The sequence below is a fragment of the Coregonus clupeaformis genome, chromosome 20 (assembly GCF_020615455.1).
Source record: "Coregonus clupeaformis isolate EN_2021a chromosome 20, ASM2061545v1, whole genome shotgun sequence".
Lineage (NCBI taxonomy): Eukaryota > Metazoa > Chordata > Actinopteri > Salmoniformes > Salmonidae > Coregonus > Coregonus clupeaformis.
In genome coordinates, this window is record NC_059211.1 from 42,708,612 (window position 1) to 42,728,066 (window position 19,455).

A 19,455-nucleotide genomic window follows, 5' to 3' on the forward strand; every position below is an offset into this window, starting at 1 on the left:
AATAAATGCTTCACAGAGTTCAAGTAACAGGCACATATCAACATCAACTGTTCAGAGGAGACTGCGTGAATCAGGCCTTCATGGTCGAATTGCTGCAAGAAACCACTACTAAAGGACGCCAATAAGAAGAAGAGACATGTTTGAGCCAAGAAACACGAGCAATGGACATTAGACTGGTGGAAATCTGTCCTTTGGTCTGATGAGTCCAAATTTGAGATTTTTGGTTCCAACCACTGTGTCTTTCTGAGACACCGAGTAGGTGAACAGATGATCTCTGCATGTGTGGTTCCCACCGTGAAGCATGGAGGAGGAGGTGTGATGGTGCTTTGCTGGTGACACTGTCTGTGATTCATTTAGAATTCAAGGCACACTTAACCAGCATGGCTACCACAGCATTCTGCAGCGGATACGCAATCCCATCTGATTTGCGCTTAGTGGGACTATCATTTGTTTTTCATCAGGACAATGACCCAAAACACACCTCCAGGCTATGTAAGAGCTATTTGACCAAGGAGAGTGATGGATGGCTGCATTAGATGATCTGGCCTCCACAATCACCCAACCTCAACCCAACTGAGATGGTTTGGGATGAGTTGGACCACAGAGTGAAGGAAAAGCAGCCAACAAGTGCTCAGCATATGTGGGAACTCCTCCAAGACTGTTAGAAAAGCATTCCTCATGAACTGGTTGAGAGAATGCCAAGAGTGTGCAAAGCTGTCATCAAAGCGAAGGGTGGCTACTTTGAAGAATATAAAATATAAAATATATTTTGATTTGTTTAACACTTTTTTGGTTACTACATTATTCCATATGAGTTATTTCATAGTTTTGATGTCTTCACTATTATTCTACAATGTAGAAAATAGTAAAAATAAAGAATGAGTAGGTGTGTCCAAACTTTTGACTGGTACTGTATGTATACATATTTACCAAAACATATATGGGGGATTGGTGTCACACCCTGGCTATGGGACTCTAGTTGTTGAGCCAGGGTGTGTTTGTTTCTATGTTGGGGGTTCTAGTTCGTCTATTTCTATGTTTTGCCTGAGTGACTCCCAATCAGAGGCAACGAGTGTCAGCTGTTGGCTGGTTGTCTCTGATTGGGAGCCATATTTAAACTGTATGTTTTCCCTTTGTGTTTGTGGGTTTTTGTTCCGTGTTCGGTCATTGTCACCGTGGACTTCACGAGTCGTTTCTTGTTTTGTATTTTGTTGACACTTTAACTAATTAAAGTATGTTCGTTCATCACGCTGCGCATTGGTCTCTCCCTGACGATCGTGACAATTGGAAATGATGCAGACAATTACATTGATGGAAGCTACAATCTATCTGCAGTATTAAAGCTCTACAAAGAAAAAAAAGAACACAATAAAAAATCCTGGTGTATTTCCAAATACATTCCAATATTCAACTACTTGTGTTTCCAAATAAAAAGTATCCAAATACTTACTTCCAAATGTCTTTGAAAGTAATTGAAATACCCTAAATAGCATTTGAACCCAGGTCTGACTCACGCAAATACCAAGTCCCTCTTTATCACATGCAAACAGAAACAAAGGCACACATACAGTGCCTTCAAAAAGTATTCACACCCCTTGACTTTTTCCACATTTTGTTGTGTTACAGCCTGAATTTAAAATGGATTAAATTGAGATTTTTTTTGTCACTGGTCTACTCACAATACCCCATAATGTCAAAGTGGAACTATGTTTTTAGAAATGTTTACAAATTAATAAAAAAGGAAAATCTCAAATGTCTTGAGTCAATAAGTATTCAACCTCTATGTTATGGCAAGCCTAAATAAGTTGGACTCACTCTGTGTGCAATAATACTGTTTAACATGATTTTTGAATGACTACCTCATCTCTGTACCCCATACATACAATTATCTGTAAGGTCTCTCAGTCGAGCAGTGAATTTCAAACACAGACTCAACCACAAAGACCATGGAGGTTTTCCAATGCCTCGTCAAAGAAGGGCACCTATTATTACATGGGCAAAAAAAAAAGCAGACGTTGAATATCCCTTTGAGCATGGTAAAGTTATTAATTACACTTTGGATGGCGTATCAATACAACCAGTACCTACAAAGATACAGACATCCTTCCTAACTCAGCTGCCGGAGAGGAAGGAAACCGCTCAGGGACTTCACTATGAGGCCAATGGTGACTTTAAAACAGTTACAAAGTTAAATGGCTGTGATAGGAGAAAACTGAGGACGGATCAACAACATTGTAGTTACTCCAAAATACTAACCTAATTGACAGAGTGAAAAGAAGGAAGCCTGTGTGAGGGAAAATGTTATGTTTGTGTATCAGATCAATGCTGCTTTTCTAATAAGCAATTAGATGGGTTCATGCAAGTGACTGATTGAGCGTGCATGGAGGAATCCTCACTGTCAGTATAAGCAATTTGGCAGTACGCCCAGAACATTGCTGTGGGGGAACTGAAAGGGGTATCTCAGTTTCAAGGTTTCAGCTTGGAGAGAAGAAGCCTCATGAGGTATTAGTCAGTCACGTGCAGGAATCAAAGTTAATGACGTGGCGCAGTGGCCTAAGGCACTGCATCGCAGTGCTAGCTGTGCCACTAGAGATCCTGGTTCGAGTCCAGGCTCTGTCGCAGCCGGCCGCGACCGGGAGACTCATGGGCAGCGCACAATTGGTCCAGCGTCATCCAAGGTAGGGGAGGGTTTGGCCAGCAGGGATGTGGGTTCGTTTCCCACGGGGGGCCAGTATGAAAAAATAAAAATAATAATGTATGCATTCACTAACTGTAAGTCGCTCTGGATAAGAGCGTCTGCCAAATGACGTAAATGTAATAATGAATAAGGTAAATCATGCTTATATGACTATTTTGTATATCCGTATATAAGAGAACTAACGGGACTGCCCCGAGGGAGCTCCCGACCGATGTGTACTAAGGTGCATTAAGTTTGTTGGAACCTCTCCAGCTTGCGGATAATAAAGAATGATTCATTTAGTATTGACTTCTGGTGTGCCTGGTGTTGAATTTCCATGACAATTTGGTGTCACAAAGAGGATGATTGATTCTGCCTGTGGAGCTTTCCAGTGAGGATCTGCGAGGAAAACCGGTGGCGCATTTTATGAAGCGAGAGGGAAATTAGATGATGAGGACCTGCCCAGACCAGACCCTTACTGTGAGCTGCCCAGGAGGAGACACATAATCCTCGAACAATTGAGGGACACAGCGACTGAATGTCAGTAAGTCAATTTAAATTAATTTGTATAAAAAATAAAATATAAAACTAAACATAAAAAGGTACCACTAGTCTTGACAAGAAGGCTAGAACTAGTCTTAGGAGAAGGCTAGAGCGAGAGCAAAAAGGTACCATGGAAAAGCCCTGCTGACAGCTGCCTGTAGGCATTTATTTGAAGTTTCTACGTGGTCTGGAGCCACTACTAATAGCACAAGGTGTTATTGAGCACATGGTGTTATTTTATATGTATAGCAAGTAGCGGCAAGAGAACCGTTGAAGATACATATGGTGCATAGGAAGTATGGCGTTTCTTCTTCAGATAGTGTTTCAGTTCATACATTGTATGAATTGTTCTTCCACTTTGACATTAAAGATTATTTTGTATAAATCGTTGACAATACATTTTATCCATTTTTAATCCCACTTTGTAACACAACAAAATGTAGAAAAAGTAAAGGGGTGTGAATATTTTCTGAAGGCACCATTTTCCCTCCCTTAAACGTTCATATCTCTCTCATTCTCTCATCCCTGATTGACCTTAATCTTCCCTCAGGACTTATAAATGGCATAGCCCCATTCTCCACCAGACCTCCCAGCCTATCACCCTCGGTGGTGCTATGCCTACAGATTCCCTCTCCATAGAGTAAGAGTGAGTGAGAGGAATATCGAGTGGCTCCATCCAATTCTGTGTTCCATTTGGAGACCAGGCTCTGAGGAGGTTGCTGCAGAATGCCAAATGAAGAGTGTCTCTCTGCCTGTGACAAACTGCCCTCATCCCCTTGAGTGGCTTTGCCCTCTCTCTGTATCCCCTGTCCTGTCCCCTCCACAGTAGGCAGGGGTGCCAGTGTGCCCACCTCTGCCAGCCCTGCCAGCTGATAATCGGGCATCTTGCATAAATAACAACCCCTGATAAGTCAGTCCTGAGTATGAGCAGTCAATCAGGTTGTCAGTGAATCTAGCATCCCCTGCTTCAGCCTATTGCATGTTAAATAACGTTATTTTAATATTTGAAATATTAATGCCAATGTGTCTGGAAGCCAGAGAGACCTGGTGCTCCTCTTCATTCTGTCCCTGCCTGGTATCTATATGCAGAGCAGTAGTATGGTGCCTCTGGTGCAAGAGAGAGGTGAATTCTGGGATGGCTTAAGAAAGGGGCTATGGAGTGAGTCAGACATCGAGGGATCTGGCCATTGAAATAATGCACAGTAGTGAGACGAGAGTTCCCTACCTATCTAATGAATAATGAATGTGTGCTGTACCGATGATGCAAACAGTCACACAGGATGAGGAACACTAGGTTACTTGACACTTAAAATTCAACTTTACAGTAGTTTCTGCTAATGTCACCAACCACTGTGTAGACCCTTTGGCACAATTTAAGAACACTTCCACAGCAAATAATCATCCATCAATGTGTCATGGGTTCAATTCCCACAGGGGGGCCAGTTTGAAAATAAAATAATGTATGCACTCACTAACTGTAAGTCGCTCTGGATAAGAGCGTCTGCTAAATGACTAAAATGTAAAATGTAAATGAAACCGGACTGATTTATATAGAATTTGTCCTCTGCAGAATCTATACTTTATAGTGCCCCTGTGGCACAAAGTATCAACTGTCATTGAACAAAGGAACTGCACAGAATATAAGTCACCACATTTATATTCTGAGTATATGGCCTCTCTCATGATCTCTCCTGTGTAATATATTCAGTCAGCCCAACCATAGCGGGCGGCCTTGACCACTCTTTTTTACTCCTTTTTTCTCCCCCTCTTCTCTCTCTCTCGCTCCAATCATGTGCATTGAATAGATATGAGGTGGATTTAAGCCTGTAGCGAAGTAATCTGGTTTTAACATACTTGGCCAATTAACATGTAATAAGAACACTTAATATCATTCAAAGACATATACACATGTGCACCACCCACCACCTCCAGCCCCAGCTGCACAGATAAAGGGAGGAGGGAGATGCAAAAGGGTGTGAGAACAAAACGGATTAGAGACTCGAGGGTAAGAAATGATTGGATACCGCGAGAAAATTTAGCAAAGGGACATTATAGGAAAAGGATAGAATAAGAAAAAAATATGGGAAAGAACGTAGGAGGACAAGAAAAACGGAATTCTTATATGACGTGCCGAGGCAGAGGGCACTAGCCTTTTTAATCTGACAAGCAGAGCCAATTTTCATGATTAATTATGCTGCTGAGCTGATCTGTGAAATTCTTATTAAATACCTGACAGACGCAAGCTTGGTGGAGGCCACGTGTCAGCATAGGGCCACCACACATATTTACTGTAGCATCTGCAATTAGCTTCCTCTCTCTCTGTGTCTTTCCCTCTCTCGTTCTCCTTCTTTCTCTCTGCTCTCCCCTATTTCTCTCTCCTCTCTCTCCTTTTTTCACTATATTTCTGTCCCTCTCTCCTCCTACCTCTCCTTCTACACTATTCTCCCTTTCCTTCATCATCTCTTTCCTCATAATATTTTTTATTCACACAGAGATTTTCTCAAGAGTGCCACTTTGGTCCAGTGATTGACAGGTGTGGCTACTGGTGACAGGTGGCTGTTTCTTTTTGCACTATGATGTGAGGGTTTCAACAGTAAGCCGGCAGTTATCACTACACCATCGGGAAGCCCTGAGGTTTGGTGGGGGGGGGTGTAGAGTTACATACTGTTCTCTGGCCAGCCACAAGGTGTTGATGAGCTGCCATCACATCTTTATTAACACTTCTGGGGGTGGATTCACAAGGCTTTTTATAATGATAATGATAAATGAGACATTCATCAAGCACTCAAAAGCTTTTCCAATGTGTTGGACTACTCACAGTCCTTTAAGTTAAAAGGGGACTGTAGACGTTTAATTCATGTTTATGCCCCAAAGCACTTGCAGATGAGACACATATCCCCAGCAGTAGGCAGTGACAAAAAATCTGAAATGTCTCAACTTTCTGACAAATAACTAAACATCAGAGAGATATTTCATGTAGGTAATGCTAACATACTGATGCATGATTGAGCGTATGAGCAGATCGACTGAAAGAAGTATCTTCAGAACCCATCCCAGACAAAAAGGGATCAGGCTGCTAATAATACATTGCAGAGCAGGGCCAAGTCTCGCTTTTAGAGCAGCAACATGTCACAGTAACCCAAATAAACACCTTTAGAATCTGTCATTCACAAATGATACACGTGTGTTCTGGCAAGCTTATGAAAACATTCCGATGTATTAAAATTACAAATCTGATCCTTTATTGTCACATACAGTGGGGGAAAAAAGTATTTAGTCAGCCACCAATTGTGCAAGTTCTCCCACTTAAAAAGATGAGAGAGGCCTGTAATTTTCATCATAGGTACACGTCAACTATGACAGACAAATTGAGAATTTTTTTTCCAGAAAATCACATTGTAGGATTTTTTATGAATTTATTTGCAAATTATGGTGGAAAATAAGTATTTGGTCACCTACAAACAAGCAAGATTTCTGGCTCTCACAGACCTGTAACTTCTTCTTTAAGAGGCTCCTCTGTCCTCCACTCGTTACCTGTATTAATGGCACCTGTTTGAACTTGTTATCAGTATAAAAGACACCTGTCCACAACCTCAAACAGTCACACTCCAAACTCCACTATGGCCAAGACCAAAGAGCTGTCAAAGGACACCAGAAACAAAATTGTAGACCTGCACCAGGCTGGGAAGACTGAATCTGCAATAGGTAAGCAGCTTGGTTTGAAGAAATCAACTGTGGGAGCAATTATTAGGAAATGGAAGACATACAAGACCACTGATAATCTCCCTCGATCTGGGGCTCCACGCAAGATCTCACCCCGTGGGGGTCAAAATGATCCCAAGAACGGTGAGCAAAAATCCCAGAACCACACGGGGGGACCTAGTGAATGACCTGCAGAGAGCTGGGACCAAAGTAACAAAGCCTACCATCAGTAACACACTACGCCGCCAGGGACTCAAATCCTGCAGTGCAAGACGTGTCCCCCCTGCTTAAGCCAGTACATGTCCAGGCCTGTCTGAAGTTTGCTAGAGTGCATTTGGATGATCCAGAAGAGGATTGGGAGAATGTCATATGGTCAGATGAAACCAAAATATAACTTTTTGGTAAAAACTCAACTCGTCGTGTTTGGAGGACAAAGAATGCTGAGTTGCATCCAAAGAACACCATACCTACTGTGAAGCATGGGGGTGGAAACATCATGCTTTGGGGCTGTTTTTCTGCAAAGGGACCAGGACGACTGATCCGTGTAAAGGAAAGAATGAATGGGGCAACGAAGGAGCAACGAAGGAGTGGCTTCGTAAGAAGCATTTCAAGGTCCTGGAGTGGCCTAGCCAGTCTCCAGATCTCAACCCCATAGAAAATCTTTGGAGGGAGTTGAAAGTCTGTGTTGCCCAGCGACAGCCCCAAAACATCACTGCTCTAGAGGAGATCTGCATGGAGGAATGGACCAAAATACCAGCAACAGTGTGTGAAAACCTTGTGAAGACTTACAGAAAACATTTGACCTGTGTCATTGCCAACAAAGGGTATATAAGAAAGTATTGAGAAACTTTTGTTATTGACCAAATACTTATTTTTCACCATAATTAGCAAATAAATTCATAAAAAATCCTACAATGTGATTTTCTGGATTTTTTTCCCTCATTTTGTCTGTCATAGTTGACGTGTACCTATGATGAAAATTACAGGCCTCTCTCATCTTTTTAAGTGGGAGAACTTGCACAATTGGTGGCTGACTAAATACTTTTTTCCCCCACTGTATATCCACTCTTATAGACATAGTGACACTTTCATAAACGTCTTCACTATTAGATGACACATACCTATGTGACCGTCAGTACAGTAATCAGCTCTTGCTGTACCACTCTTTAACCGATCTAAATGCTCACCTCAGAGGCAGAACGAAGTCAACGACTCCCAAGTCAAGGACTCCACTAGGTCATCTGTGAAACAGGCTCCACTCCATATTAGAAGGAAAGGTTTAATATCTATATTATTGATCAGCCCATATGGCTGCCGATCGACCTTATCTGGTCTCTACACAGGCAGACAGACCATCAGTGAGAGAAGATACGGTAGGAGTCTAAAAGGGAGTGTGTGTGTGTGTCCTGAATGAGGTCACTACTGTAAGTAATGTAAAGAATGGAACACATCAGATATCCTCCTTCTCTGAGACAAAGATCAAATCTGAACATAGTGCTGGGGGAGGAAAACATTCCATACAGGTAGCTCACTGTAGATACTGCAGTGGAAAATCCAAAGAGCTAAATCTATCGGAACAACGTTTATGGAAAACCTAACTTTGAATAACTTTGTTAGCATGATAATTAAATTACTCTTTATAGAATAACCAACATTTAAAACCAATTTTCCAAAATAATATACAATCAGAGCTATCTCAGCATGAGAGAAACCTGTTAGTTTGCTCCCCCTGTGCTTCTGACTGGTGGTAGACAGAACATTCCCTTTCCTGTTCCTTGATGGGAAATAATTATTACAATTATGAACTTTTCAAATCATATGCCTGCTGCTGGTTTATTCAGTCTTCCCTCGGTACAGTCTTTGATTGTCTGGCCGCCCACATAGCTATCTCCTGACAGCACTTATTGCCAGACGAAACAAAATAATTTCTGCTCCAGCGTCTGCCCTTACATTGTTTATCATCACCACAGTGAGACACAGTGAGACACAATGCCTTAAAATTTCCAGTAGAACAGTAAGACACAGTAGCACAAAGCGTGATAGGGATTATTATGAGTGAGGAGAACTGAACTCACCTCTACAGACATTGCCGTTGTCCGGCTCAAAACCAGCCTTGCAGGTGCAGCTCCCGATGGGAACCATCCACTCCCCATCTCCGTTGCAGTACAGCTTGATGGGAACGTCCACCTCCTCTGAGTTAGCGATGCACGTGCCTCTGGCGATGACCAGCGAGGTGCTCTCGGCGCCTGTCATGGTCTCTGGGAAGATGGCGAAGTTCTGCACCACGCTGGGGCACTTCTTATGGAAGACACGTACTGACAGCAGGGACATGCAGGCCCCGTAGTCCTGGAAGGCCAAGTAGAACCCATTACGGGAGAGAGGGCCAAAGCTCCGCACCTCCGTGTTGACCTTCATCAATCGTCCGCCGAAGTCCACCTGGGAGAAACTCTCGTCGGCCGCGATGGTGTCCACCTTCAGGTAGGGGGCTTCCATCCAGAAGGAGGTTCCCTTGGTGGTGGCGATGACCGAGTCTGTCTCGTAGTAGTAGAGGTTGAAAGTCTCCTTACAGGAGCCGGGGACACTAGGGATGGAGCTGCAGTCACGTACGGTGAAACGCATCTCCACATAGACACGCTGAGTCCCTCGTCTGTCGATGAAGGTGGTGAGGAGCCAGTTGTTCTGGCTGGGCTCGAACACGTTACACACCTGGTAGGTCCTGATGGTGTTGAGGTTCTCATCGTAGCCACTCACCTCCTCCCACTGTGGAGAACACACGGACACACAACAAGTTAGAGCAAGGCTTCAATCAATCAGCACGTCTGTCCAAGTCACGGAGAGAGAGAGAGAGAGAGATTAGTAAGAGTGAGAGAGACAGAGAGTATGGCCCTGCATATGTTTTCCCTCCGTTTCCCAGTGTATTAATATACCTCTCTGAACGCTGGTATTGCCTGTTAGTGGCCCACAATCCACTCAGACACAGCCAGTCTACCGCAGATAAGTGGCCCAACTGAAATCAATCTTGGGCAGGCATGACTGTGCAAGGCCTTACCACATTAGGACATTTGGTGCATTACAGACGCAGGATTATACAAGGTATTGAATTAAAGCCTGAGAGAAAGGATGGCCCATAGCCTCAGAACCAGCTGCCTAGCTAATGGAGTCAGCATTTAAAGCAGTACACACACACACACGTTAGGGGGCTGTGAGCCGGCCATAAAGCACTGATTGGACTTAAACACAGTCAATGCTTTCCCTACACCATTAATTCACACATTACCATCTATGTGACAGACCAGGAGCACTTCTACTGTGCATTAACACCACTGGTAAATTCTTTATAATCATAACAGAAATGTGTGTGAGTGTGTGTTTTGTGTGTGTGTGTGTGTGTGTGTGTGTGTGTGTGTGTGTGCGTGCATACGTGTGCGAGTTTGAGATAATGTATATGTGCAATATTATGATGTACTAATGGTATGATGTTGAAACGGCCACTTCTCCACAGGACAGTCTCCTTATTACCATGGACCAAGAGAAGGCACACTGGATGTGGATTGGCCATAGCAGCCCACAGTCTGGCAGATGATGGAATGCATGGATACAGCAACACTAGTGGAGAGTACCCGACACACCATCATCCCTGAGAGCTATTGTTTTCTCCAACAAGCCAGTACTTCTTTAGGGAGGTGAGATAGATACACACACACACTGTCGTATGTGTGTGTGTGTGTGTGTGTGTGTGTGTGTGTGTGTGTGTGTGTGTGTGTGTGTGTGTGTGTGTGTGTGTGTGTATGTGTGTGTGTGTGTGTGTGTGTGTATAAGCGATAGACGAGGGTTGTGTGAAACGGGAGGTAACGTGGTGAGTTGTGGCTACTGGGGAGCACTGGAGCAGTGCATTGTGGGAGATCCTGTTGAAACAGTGGCCAGGAAGAGGAGCAGATCACAGAGAGCTGAGATGATTAATGAGTTTACGGAGAGCCCTGACACAAATTAAACCTTATCTTTTTTTCTCAGCGTCTCTCCTTCGCTCTGCGCCTCTTCCTTGGGATGACCATTCATCAGAATTAGAGCGACCTGTCCCTTTCAACACCAAGCAGACATTAATACAGTCAGGTTCCAGCCAGAGAGAGAGAGAGAGAGAGAGAGAGAGAGAGAGAGAGAGAGAGAGAGAGAGAGAGAGAGAGAGAGAGAGAGAGAGAGAGAGAGAGAGAGAGAGAGAGGTGCTCATTGCAGCTAGAGCCAAGCTAAGGGGACCCTCCATGTTTCCACCATCCACAGATGACCTATTTTACACAGCATCCCAGACTATGTCTGACTATGTGTCTGACATCAACATTAATTTCAAGTGCTGTGCCACAACAACTGTGCCATGTATCCACTGTCCTGACAATGTTCCACACACAGGTGTTCGGAGACACTAGATAGCTAATTAGAACAGGTGTTTGTGTCTCTCTTCCATAAACAAGCTGTAACATTGAAATATGGCCATGTGGGAATAATGTTATAAAGGTGTGTAGTAATTTAAGACTGTTGTTTTTTCGTTTCTTAATGCGTTTTCATTGGTCAGTTCCTGTGTGGAGATACTGATGGTTTGTCGGGACGGATGGTTTGTTTACGTAGTAGGTTAGGAGAACTAACGTACCAGATTAGGAGAATTAACGTAGCAGGTTAGGTCTGGAGTCCAAATTTGACATTTTTGGTTCCAACCGTCATGTCTTTGTGAGACGCAGTGTGGGTGAACGGATGATCTCTGCATGTGTATTTCCCACCGTAAAGCATGGAGGAGGAGGTGTTATGGTGTGGGGGTGCTTTGCTGGTGACACTGTCTGTGATTTATTTAGAATTCAAGGCACACTTAACCAGCATGGCTACCACAGCATTCTACAGCGATACGCCTTCCCATCTGGTTTGGGATTAGTGGGACTATCATTTGTTTTTCAACAGGGTCCCCCCTTTGCTGCTATAACAGCCTCCACTCTTCTGTGAAGGCTTTCCACTAGATGTTGGAACAATGCTGAGGGGACTTTCTTCCATTCAGCCACAAGAGCATTAGTGAGGTCGGGCACTGATGTTGGGCGATTAGGCCTGGCTCGCAGTCGGCGTTCCAATTCATCCCAAAGGTGTTGAATGGGGTTGAGGTCAGTTGGCACTATGCATTCGGGCAGGTAGCATTCTCCTGGCATCCACCAAACCCAGATTTGTCAGTCGGGCTGCCAGATGGTGAAGCGTGATTCATCACTCCAGAGAACGCATTTCCACTGCTCCAGAGGCCAATGGTGGCTAGCTTTACACCACTCCAGCCGATGCTTGGCATTGCGCATGGTGATCTTAGGCTTGTGTGCGGCTGCTCGGCAATGGAAACCCATTTTATGAAGCTCCCGACTAACAGTATTGTGCTGACGTTGCTTCCAGAGGCAGTTTAGAACTCGATAGAGAGTATTGCAACTGAGGACAGATGATTTTTACGCGCTAGGACAGACGATTTTTACGCGCTATGCGCTTCAGCACTCGGTAGTCCTGTTCTGTGAGCTTGTGTGGCCAACCACTTCACGGCTGAGCCGTTGTTGGTCCTAGACATTTCCACTTCACAATAACAGCACTTACAATTGACCAGGGAAGCTATAGCAGGACAGAAATTTGACGAACTGACTTGTTGGAAAGGTCGCATCCTATGACAGTGCCACGTTGAAGTGGAAACTGAAGCTCTTCAGTAAGGCCATTCTACTGCCAATGTTTGTCTATAGAGATTGCATGTCGGTGTGCTCGATTCTATACACCTGTCAGCAACGGTGTGGCTGAAATAGCCAAATCCACTAATTTTAAGGGGTGTCCACATACTTCTGTATATATATAGTGTATCTACCTCCATCACTCCAGTATCCCTGCACATTGTAAATATGGTAAAGTATGCCTACTTACTTACTTATTGTGTTCTTCATATTTCTTCTTATTTCTCGTGTGTTTTTTTCTAGTATTACATTGTTATTGATTATTGCATTGTTGGGTTTTGAGTTTGCAAGAAAGGCATTTCACAATACTTGTGCATGTGACATTCAAACTTGAAACAACTTGAAACAACTTAAATGGTTTATACCAGGTTAGGGCAGGTCCTTTTAGAATGCCATTCTCCTCATTCATAGAGAGCTGCTTGTGTAGGTATATAGCTCTGCCACTTAGAGGCGTGAGTTTAATCCATTGCGCACCCGCTTACTTGTCTGGTCTGTGTGGAGCAGACATGGAGACCTCGTCGACAGAGACAAGAGAGAACGAGCGAGAGGGATAGAAAGCAGTTGCTTTGTGAGGTATCTCTACCTGAAAATACATGATCTAAGTGATTGATTGTCATAATAGTATTCCTTATTGTGATTTTGTCAGACAGGCATTGGCAGCAGCTCTATAGAGATGAGATGATGACTTGGAAAACAAATATTTCATTAAAGTAAAGTAATGTGAATAAATGTTGGTTAATAAGTGATAAGCAGTAATGGGCAGTCACTACCATCATGGGATGTTAATTCAATGATTTCTTATTTTTTGTTACAGCATTCAACCCACATAATGCATAGCGCATTTAATGTAAAAAAAAATATATATATATATATATATATATATATATATCAACCGAAATCGAAAAGAACATGATTCTTTTTTAATAATCGAACCAAAATCAAACCGACCTCAAAAAGCACTAATCTCTCAGCACTAGTAATATTGCTATTGTCCAACTGTAAAAAAATAAATAGAAAATCGTCAACAACTATTTCTCATAATGTTTGTGATTTTATAAATAGGCAACATCTCTAGATCCAGTCTTCTCCATTACCTGCACTGTAAATAAATACCACCTATTTTTGCACCTGATCTAGGCTCTACAGACTGATTAACTGTTGCTGCTCCGGAACCTCCTAACTAGGCTGTCGGGTCCTCTATCTTTAACAGAAGCCCAAACAGAAAGCAGAGTGTCCCTTGGGATTCTAATAACAGCCTGTCATGTCCTTGTCGTGAGCGTCCCAGCAAACCCAATCAGTGGTGATGATTAAGTTAGGCTGTTTCCTCTCTGGCTATATTATGTATATGTAACACCGCCTTGCTATTTTATTATCCCCATCACCTCTTAGCCAGGCAGGCAGATAGGTAAAGAGAGTGTGGGGATGGATGGATGTCCTTCTGAGAGAGAACAAAGCAGCTCTGGGAGCAGATGCGGTGTCTGTCTCTCTCGCTCTATGTTTGTTTGTGTTTGCGTTTGTGTGTGTGTGTGTGTGTGTGTGTGTGTGTGTGTTTCTATGTCATTTCAGCAAGCCATCACACCCACCATCTCATATTTATCTTAAATCGTTTCTGTAGTTAGAAACAGATAAGATTAGCATTCCTGCAACATTATTTTGTTGAAATATAATTTGATCTCTGAGATTTTAATTTATATGATTCATATAATGTTCAATTAATATAGTACTTAACATCGAATTTGGACAAAACTTTTTTCTAACAATGAGTAAGACATGAGGAATCCAAAGAAATGGTCAAAAGCCACCCACAGACCCCCCACACTCCACACCAATCCCAACCTAACAAGTATAAAGTATCAGTTCTCAATGTCTGACAAGTAGTATGGAACTGCGGCTCTGAGTATTATTTTTTCATCCTATGTAATGTATTCTCAGTGAATTTGGTGATTTTTCTTCCCCCTTGTTCAGAGAAATTAGTCATAGAAGTTGTTAGGTTTATGTCCCATCCTAAATCCTGATTTTACAAGGTTCTGACCACTAGATGGTGCTGTTCCTGCTATTAGGTGAACAATCTGAGATGGTGGTTGTCAAAATCCTCTTTCTTGGGCTTTTTGAGGTGGAACGACCTGTGTGTGGTTGTGTGTGTATGTCCCCTCCTCTCTGTGCTCATCTTAGATAGATAGAGAAGAAGAGAGCACCTCATTGCCTCGGCCTCACCAGGTAAAAATAACAGAGCATTCAGCTGCACCTCATTGGTTCTGGTCCATAAGGGAAATAATGGGGCATCCTGCTGCACCTCAGTGGTAATTCACTTATCTGGTCCCACTGCTGTATTCATTTCTACAAAATATAAGCCTAAGACCCACACAGAGATTATTTTGAGAGCTAATGTGTAAATGCATATAAGAGTGAATAATATAAACATATTACATTAAGCAGGGATACTATGGTATGTACATATACTATAATAAAATCCATACATATATAGCATACAGTACTATGGGATGGTACCAGTGGTGGTCGGTGCCGTTTAAGATGAGGGAGGGCTTTTATTCTTTTACCCCTTTTTCTCCCCAATTTTGTGATATCCAATTGGTATTTACAGTTGTCGTGACGTGACCTTCATTAATATGATTACTGTTATTTATCGAATCAACTAACTATGTTTAATTGTTAGTCAATTAAATTAATCATGTAACAATTAACTCATTAGGATTTGGGGCACCACGGAATAAGTTGTTTATAGTTACCATCTCCCAAATGTAACTCTAAAAGATACAGTGAGGGAAAAAAGTATTTGATCCCCTGCTGATTTTGTACGTTTGCCCACTGACAAAGAAATGATCAGGCTATAATTTTAATGGTAGGGTTATTTGAACAGTGAGAGACAGAATAACAACAACAAAATCCAGAAAAACACATGTCAAAAATGTTATAAATTGATTTGCATTTTAATGAGGAATATAAGTATTTGACCCCCTCTCAATCAGAAAGATTTCTGGCTCCCAGGTGTCTTTTATACAGGTAACGAGCTGAGATTAGGAGCACACTCTTAAAGGGACTGCTCCTAATCTCAGTTTGTTACCTGTATAAAAAACACCTGTCCACAGAAGCAATCAATCAATCAGATTCCAAACTCTCCACCATGGCCAAGACCAAAGAGCTCTCCAAGGATATCAGGGACAAGATTGTAGACCTGCACAAGGCTGGAATGGGCTACAAGACCATCGACAAGCAGCTTGGTGAGAAGGTGACAACAGTTGGTACGATTATTCGCAAATGGAAGAAACACAAAATAACTGTCAATCTCCCTTGGCCTGGGGCTCCATGCAAGGTCTCACCTCGTGGAGTTGCAATGATCATGAGAACGGTGAGGAATCAGCCCAGAATTACACGGGAGCATCTTGTCAATGATCTCAAGGCAGCTGGGACCATAGTCACCAAGAAAACAATTGGTAACACACTACGCCGTGAAGGACTGAAATCCTGCAGTGCCCGCAAGGTCCCCCTGCTCAAGAAAGCACATATACATGCCTGTCTGAAGTTTGCCAATGAACATCTGAATGATTCAGAGGAGAACTGGGTGAAAGTGTTGTGGTCAGATGAGACCAAAATGGAGCTCTTTGGCATCAACTCAACTCGCCGTGTTTGGAGGAGGAGGAATGCTGCCTATGACTCCAAGAACACTATCCCCACCGTCAAACATGGAGGTGGAAACATTATGCTTTGGGGGTGTTTTTCTGCTAAAGGGACAGGACAACTTCACCGCATCAAAGGGACGATGGACAGGGCCATGAACCGTCAAATCTTGGGTGAGAACCTCCTTCCCTCAGCCAGGGCATTGAAAATGGGTCGTGCGTGGGTATTCCAGCATGACAATGACCCAAAACACACGGCCAAGGCAACAAAGGAGTGGCTCAAGAAGAAGCACATTAAGGTCCTGGAGTGGCCTAGCCAGTCTCCAGACCTTAATCCCATAGAAAATCTGTGGAGGGAGCTGAAGGTTCGAGTTGCCAAACGTCAGGCTCGAAACCTTAATGACTTGGAGAAGATCTGCAAAGAGGAGTGGGACAAAATCCCTCCTGAGATGTGTGCAATCCTGGTGGCCAACTACAAGAAATGTCTGACCTCTGTGATTGCCAACAAGGGTTTTGCCACCAAGTACTAAGTCATGTTTTGCAGAGGGGTCAAATACATATTTCCCTCATTCAAATGCAAATCAATGTATAAAAATTTTGACATTCGTTTTTCTGGATTTTTTGTTGTTATTCTATCTCTCACTGTTCAAATAAACCTACCATTAAAATTATAGACTGATCATGTCTTTGTCAGTGGGCAAACGTACAAAATCAGCAGGGGATCAAATACTTTTTTCCCTCACTGTATATATGCTATATATTGATAACAGTCACGTATCAATCATTACCTCACATCAGTCTCATTCTGAACGTCGCATACTCCTTGGATCCGCAAGAACCCCAGCTTTACTTATGATTCAGCACTACACAAATTGGCTTAATTATTTATTTACTAGCAAACTAAATAATAACACAGAATACATACATACTTAATGCATGAGAAAAGGTCCATTGTGGACTAACAACAACATGACTGCTTGGTTATCAAAGGAAAGGGAGGGGTAGATAAAGAAGGAGGGAGAGAGGGACAAAGAGAATCAAACTTATCATACATACAGTTGGAAACTACGCTCACAGTAATCAGAATACTTAACACCCTAACCACCGCCCATTCGGAGAAGTCATGAATGCATTTACGTGTCTATGTCTTTGTTCGTCGTCTCTCTGTTGAAACCAATCACTGGCTGTAAGGCTCTGATTGTCCACCAGAGGTAACAATGTCCTTCATATTAGTTGTCCTGGCTTGGAGTGTAGTGTTCAAATAGAGCAGATACTTCAGATGCACCAATGATGGTCTGAGATGGGATTTTCTAATTCCCACCTCGTGTCTTTAGTCAAAGTTCTAGACCACTTTACACGCACAGCTGCAGACTGGCAATATTCTGGTTTAGTGAGTTTATCTGCTTCACCTCGTGTTGATATTCAAAGTTCTAACCATTTCATAGCCACAGCTCTGATGGTATTTGTTACCAAGGCTTTTTATGCACTCTGATAAAAAGGGGGCATTCCATCACGCCGACACGATGTCTGTGCTCACTTGGGGCGTGGCTAGTCACTGTGCATAGTTTACATGAAAAACAATTATCTCATTAGAAAACTAAAATCACATTCCTATCTTAACAAAAATACTCTAATCTTTAATCATATATTTTATACAACATTTGGGTGTAACCTTGACAGATAGAATGTGTACACTTTCCGAGTTACAGTTATTTCTTGATACCATCCTTAATGACATCACAAAATAATAAACAATATGACATGATTAGTCTTTAGATCCCCACTGACCATTCCAAACATTCAGAATTTTTTTATTCATTCATTTTTTTATATATTTCCCTTTATTACTTTCCAACCCCACCACCCCTTCCCTAATTGGAGTAAACTAGGGAACAACAATGCTTAGGCCTCTACTTCCAGCTTATACATACTATATACATTTTATGGACAGTCAATTTTACAATAATTATATTTTGTTTGTTTGAACTTCCTCTACCCTCAGCCTCTCCAATCATTTTCATGATGTCCATCCAGATATGCCATATCTTTCTAACTGTGCTCTTTCACAAAAGCTCTCCACCTATAACCTGCTCAAAAAAATAAAGGGAACACTAAAATAACACATCCTAGATCTGAATGAATGAAATAATCTTATTAAATACTTTTTTCTTTACATAGTTGAATGTGCTGACAACAAAATCACACAAAAATTATCAATGGAAATCAAATTTATCAACCCATGGAGGTCTGGATTTGGAGTCACCCTCAAAATTAAAGTGGAAAATCACACTACAGGCTGATCCAACTTTGATGTAATGTCCTTAAAACAAGTCAAAATGAGGCTCAGTAGTGTGTGTGGCCTCCACGTGCCTGTATGACCTCCCTACAACGCCTGGGCATGCTCCTGATGAGGTGGCGGATGGTCTCCTGAGGGATCTCCTCCCAGACCTGGACTAAAGCATCCGCCAACTCCTGTACAGTCTGTGGTGCAATGTGGCGTTGGTGGATGGAGCGAGACATGATGTCCCAGATGTGCTCAATTGGATTCAGGTCTGGGGAACGGGCGGGCCAGTCCATAGCATCAATGCCTTCCTCTTGCAGGAACTGCTGACACACTCCAGCCACATGCGGTCTAGCATTGTCTTGCATTAGGAGGAACCCAGGGCCAACCGCACCAGCATATGGTCTCACAAGGGGTCTGAGGATCTCATCTCGGTACCTAATGGCAGTCAGGCTACCTCTGGCGAGCACATGGAGGCCCCCCAAAGAAATGCCACCCCACACCATGACTGACCCACCGCCAAACCGGTCATGCTGGAGGATGTTGTAGGCAGCAGAACGTTCTCCACGGCGTCTCCAGACTCTGTCACATGTGCTCAGTGTGAACCTGCTTTCATCTGTAAAGAGCACAGGGCGCCAGTGGCGAATTTGCCAATCTTGGTGTTCTCTGGCAAATGCCAAACGTCCTGCACGGTGTTGGGCTGTAAGCACAACCCCCACCTGTGGACGTCGGGCCCTCATACCACCCTCATGGAGTCTGTTTCTGACCGTTTGAGCAGACACATGCACATTTGTGGCCTGCTGGAGGTCATTTTGCAGGGCTCTGGCAGTGCTCCTCCTGCTCCTCCTTGCACAAAGGCGGAGGTACCAGTCCTGCTGCTGGGTTGTTGCC

The 19,455-nt window shown here is 43.0% G+C and overlaps 1 protein-coding gene across 1 annotated transcript in view; it reads right to left on the reverse strand.

Annotated features, from left to right (window-relative positions):
* The window catches only part of LOC121533433 (ephrin type-B receptor 1), a 204,028-nt gene that overhangs the window by 91,754 nt on the left and 92,819 nt on the right, over nucleotides 1-19,455 (reverse strand). The window contains exon 3 of the mRNA XM_041839371.2: nucleotides 8,998-9,682. Within this exon, the coding sequence (XP_041695305.1) occupies nucleotides 8,998-9,682 (685 nt within the window). The remainder of the gene's footprint in view (nucleotides 1-8,997; nucleotides 9,683-19,455) is intronic.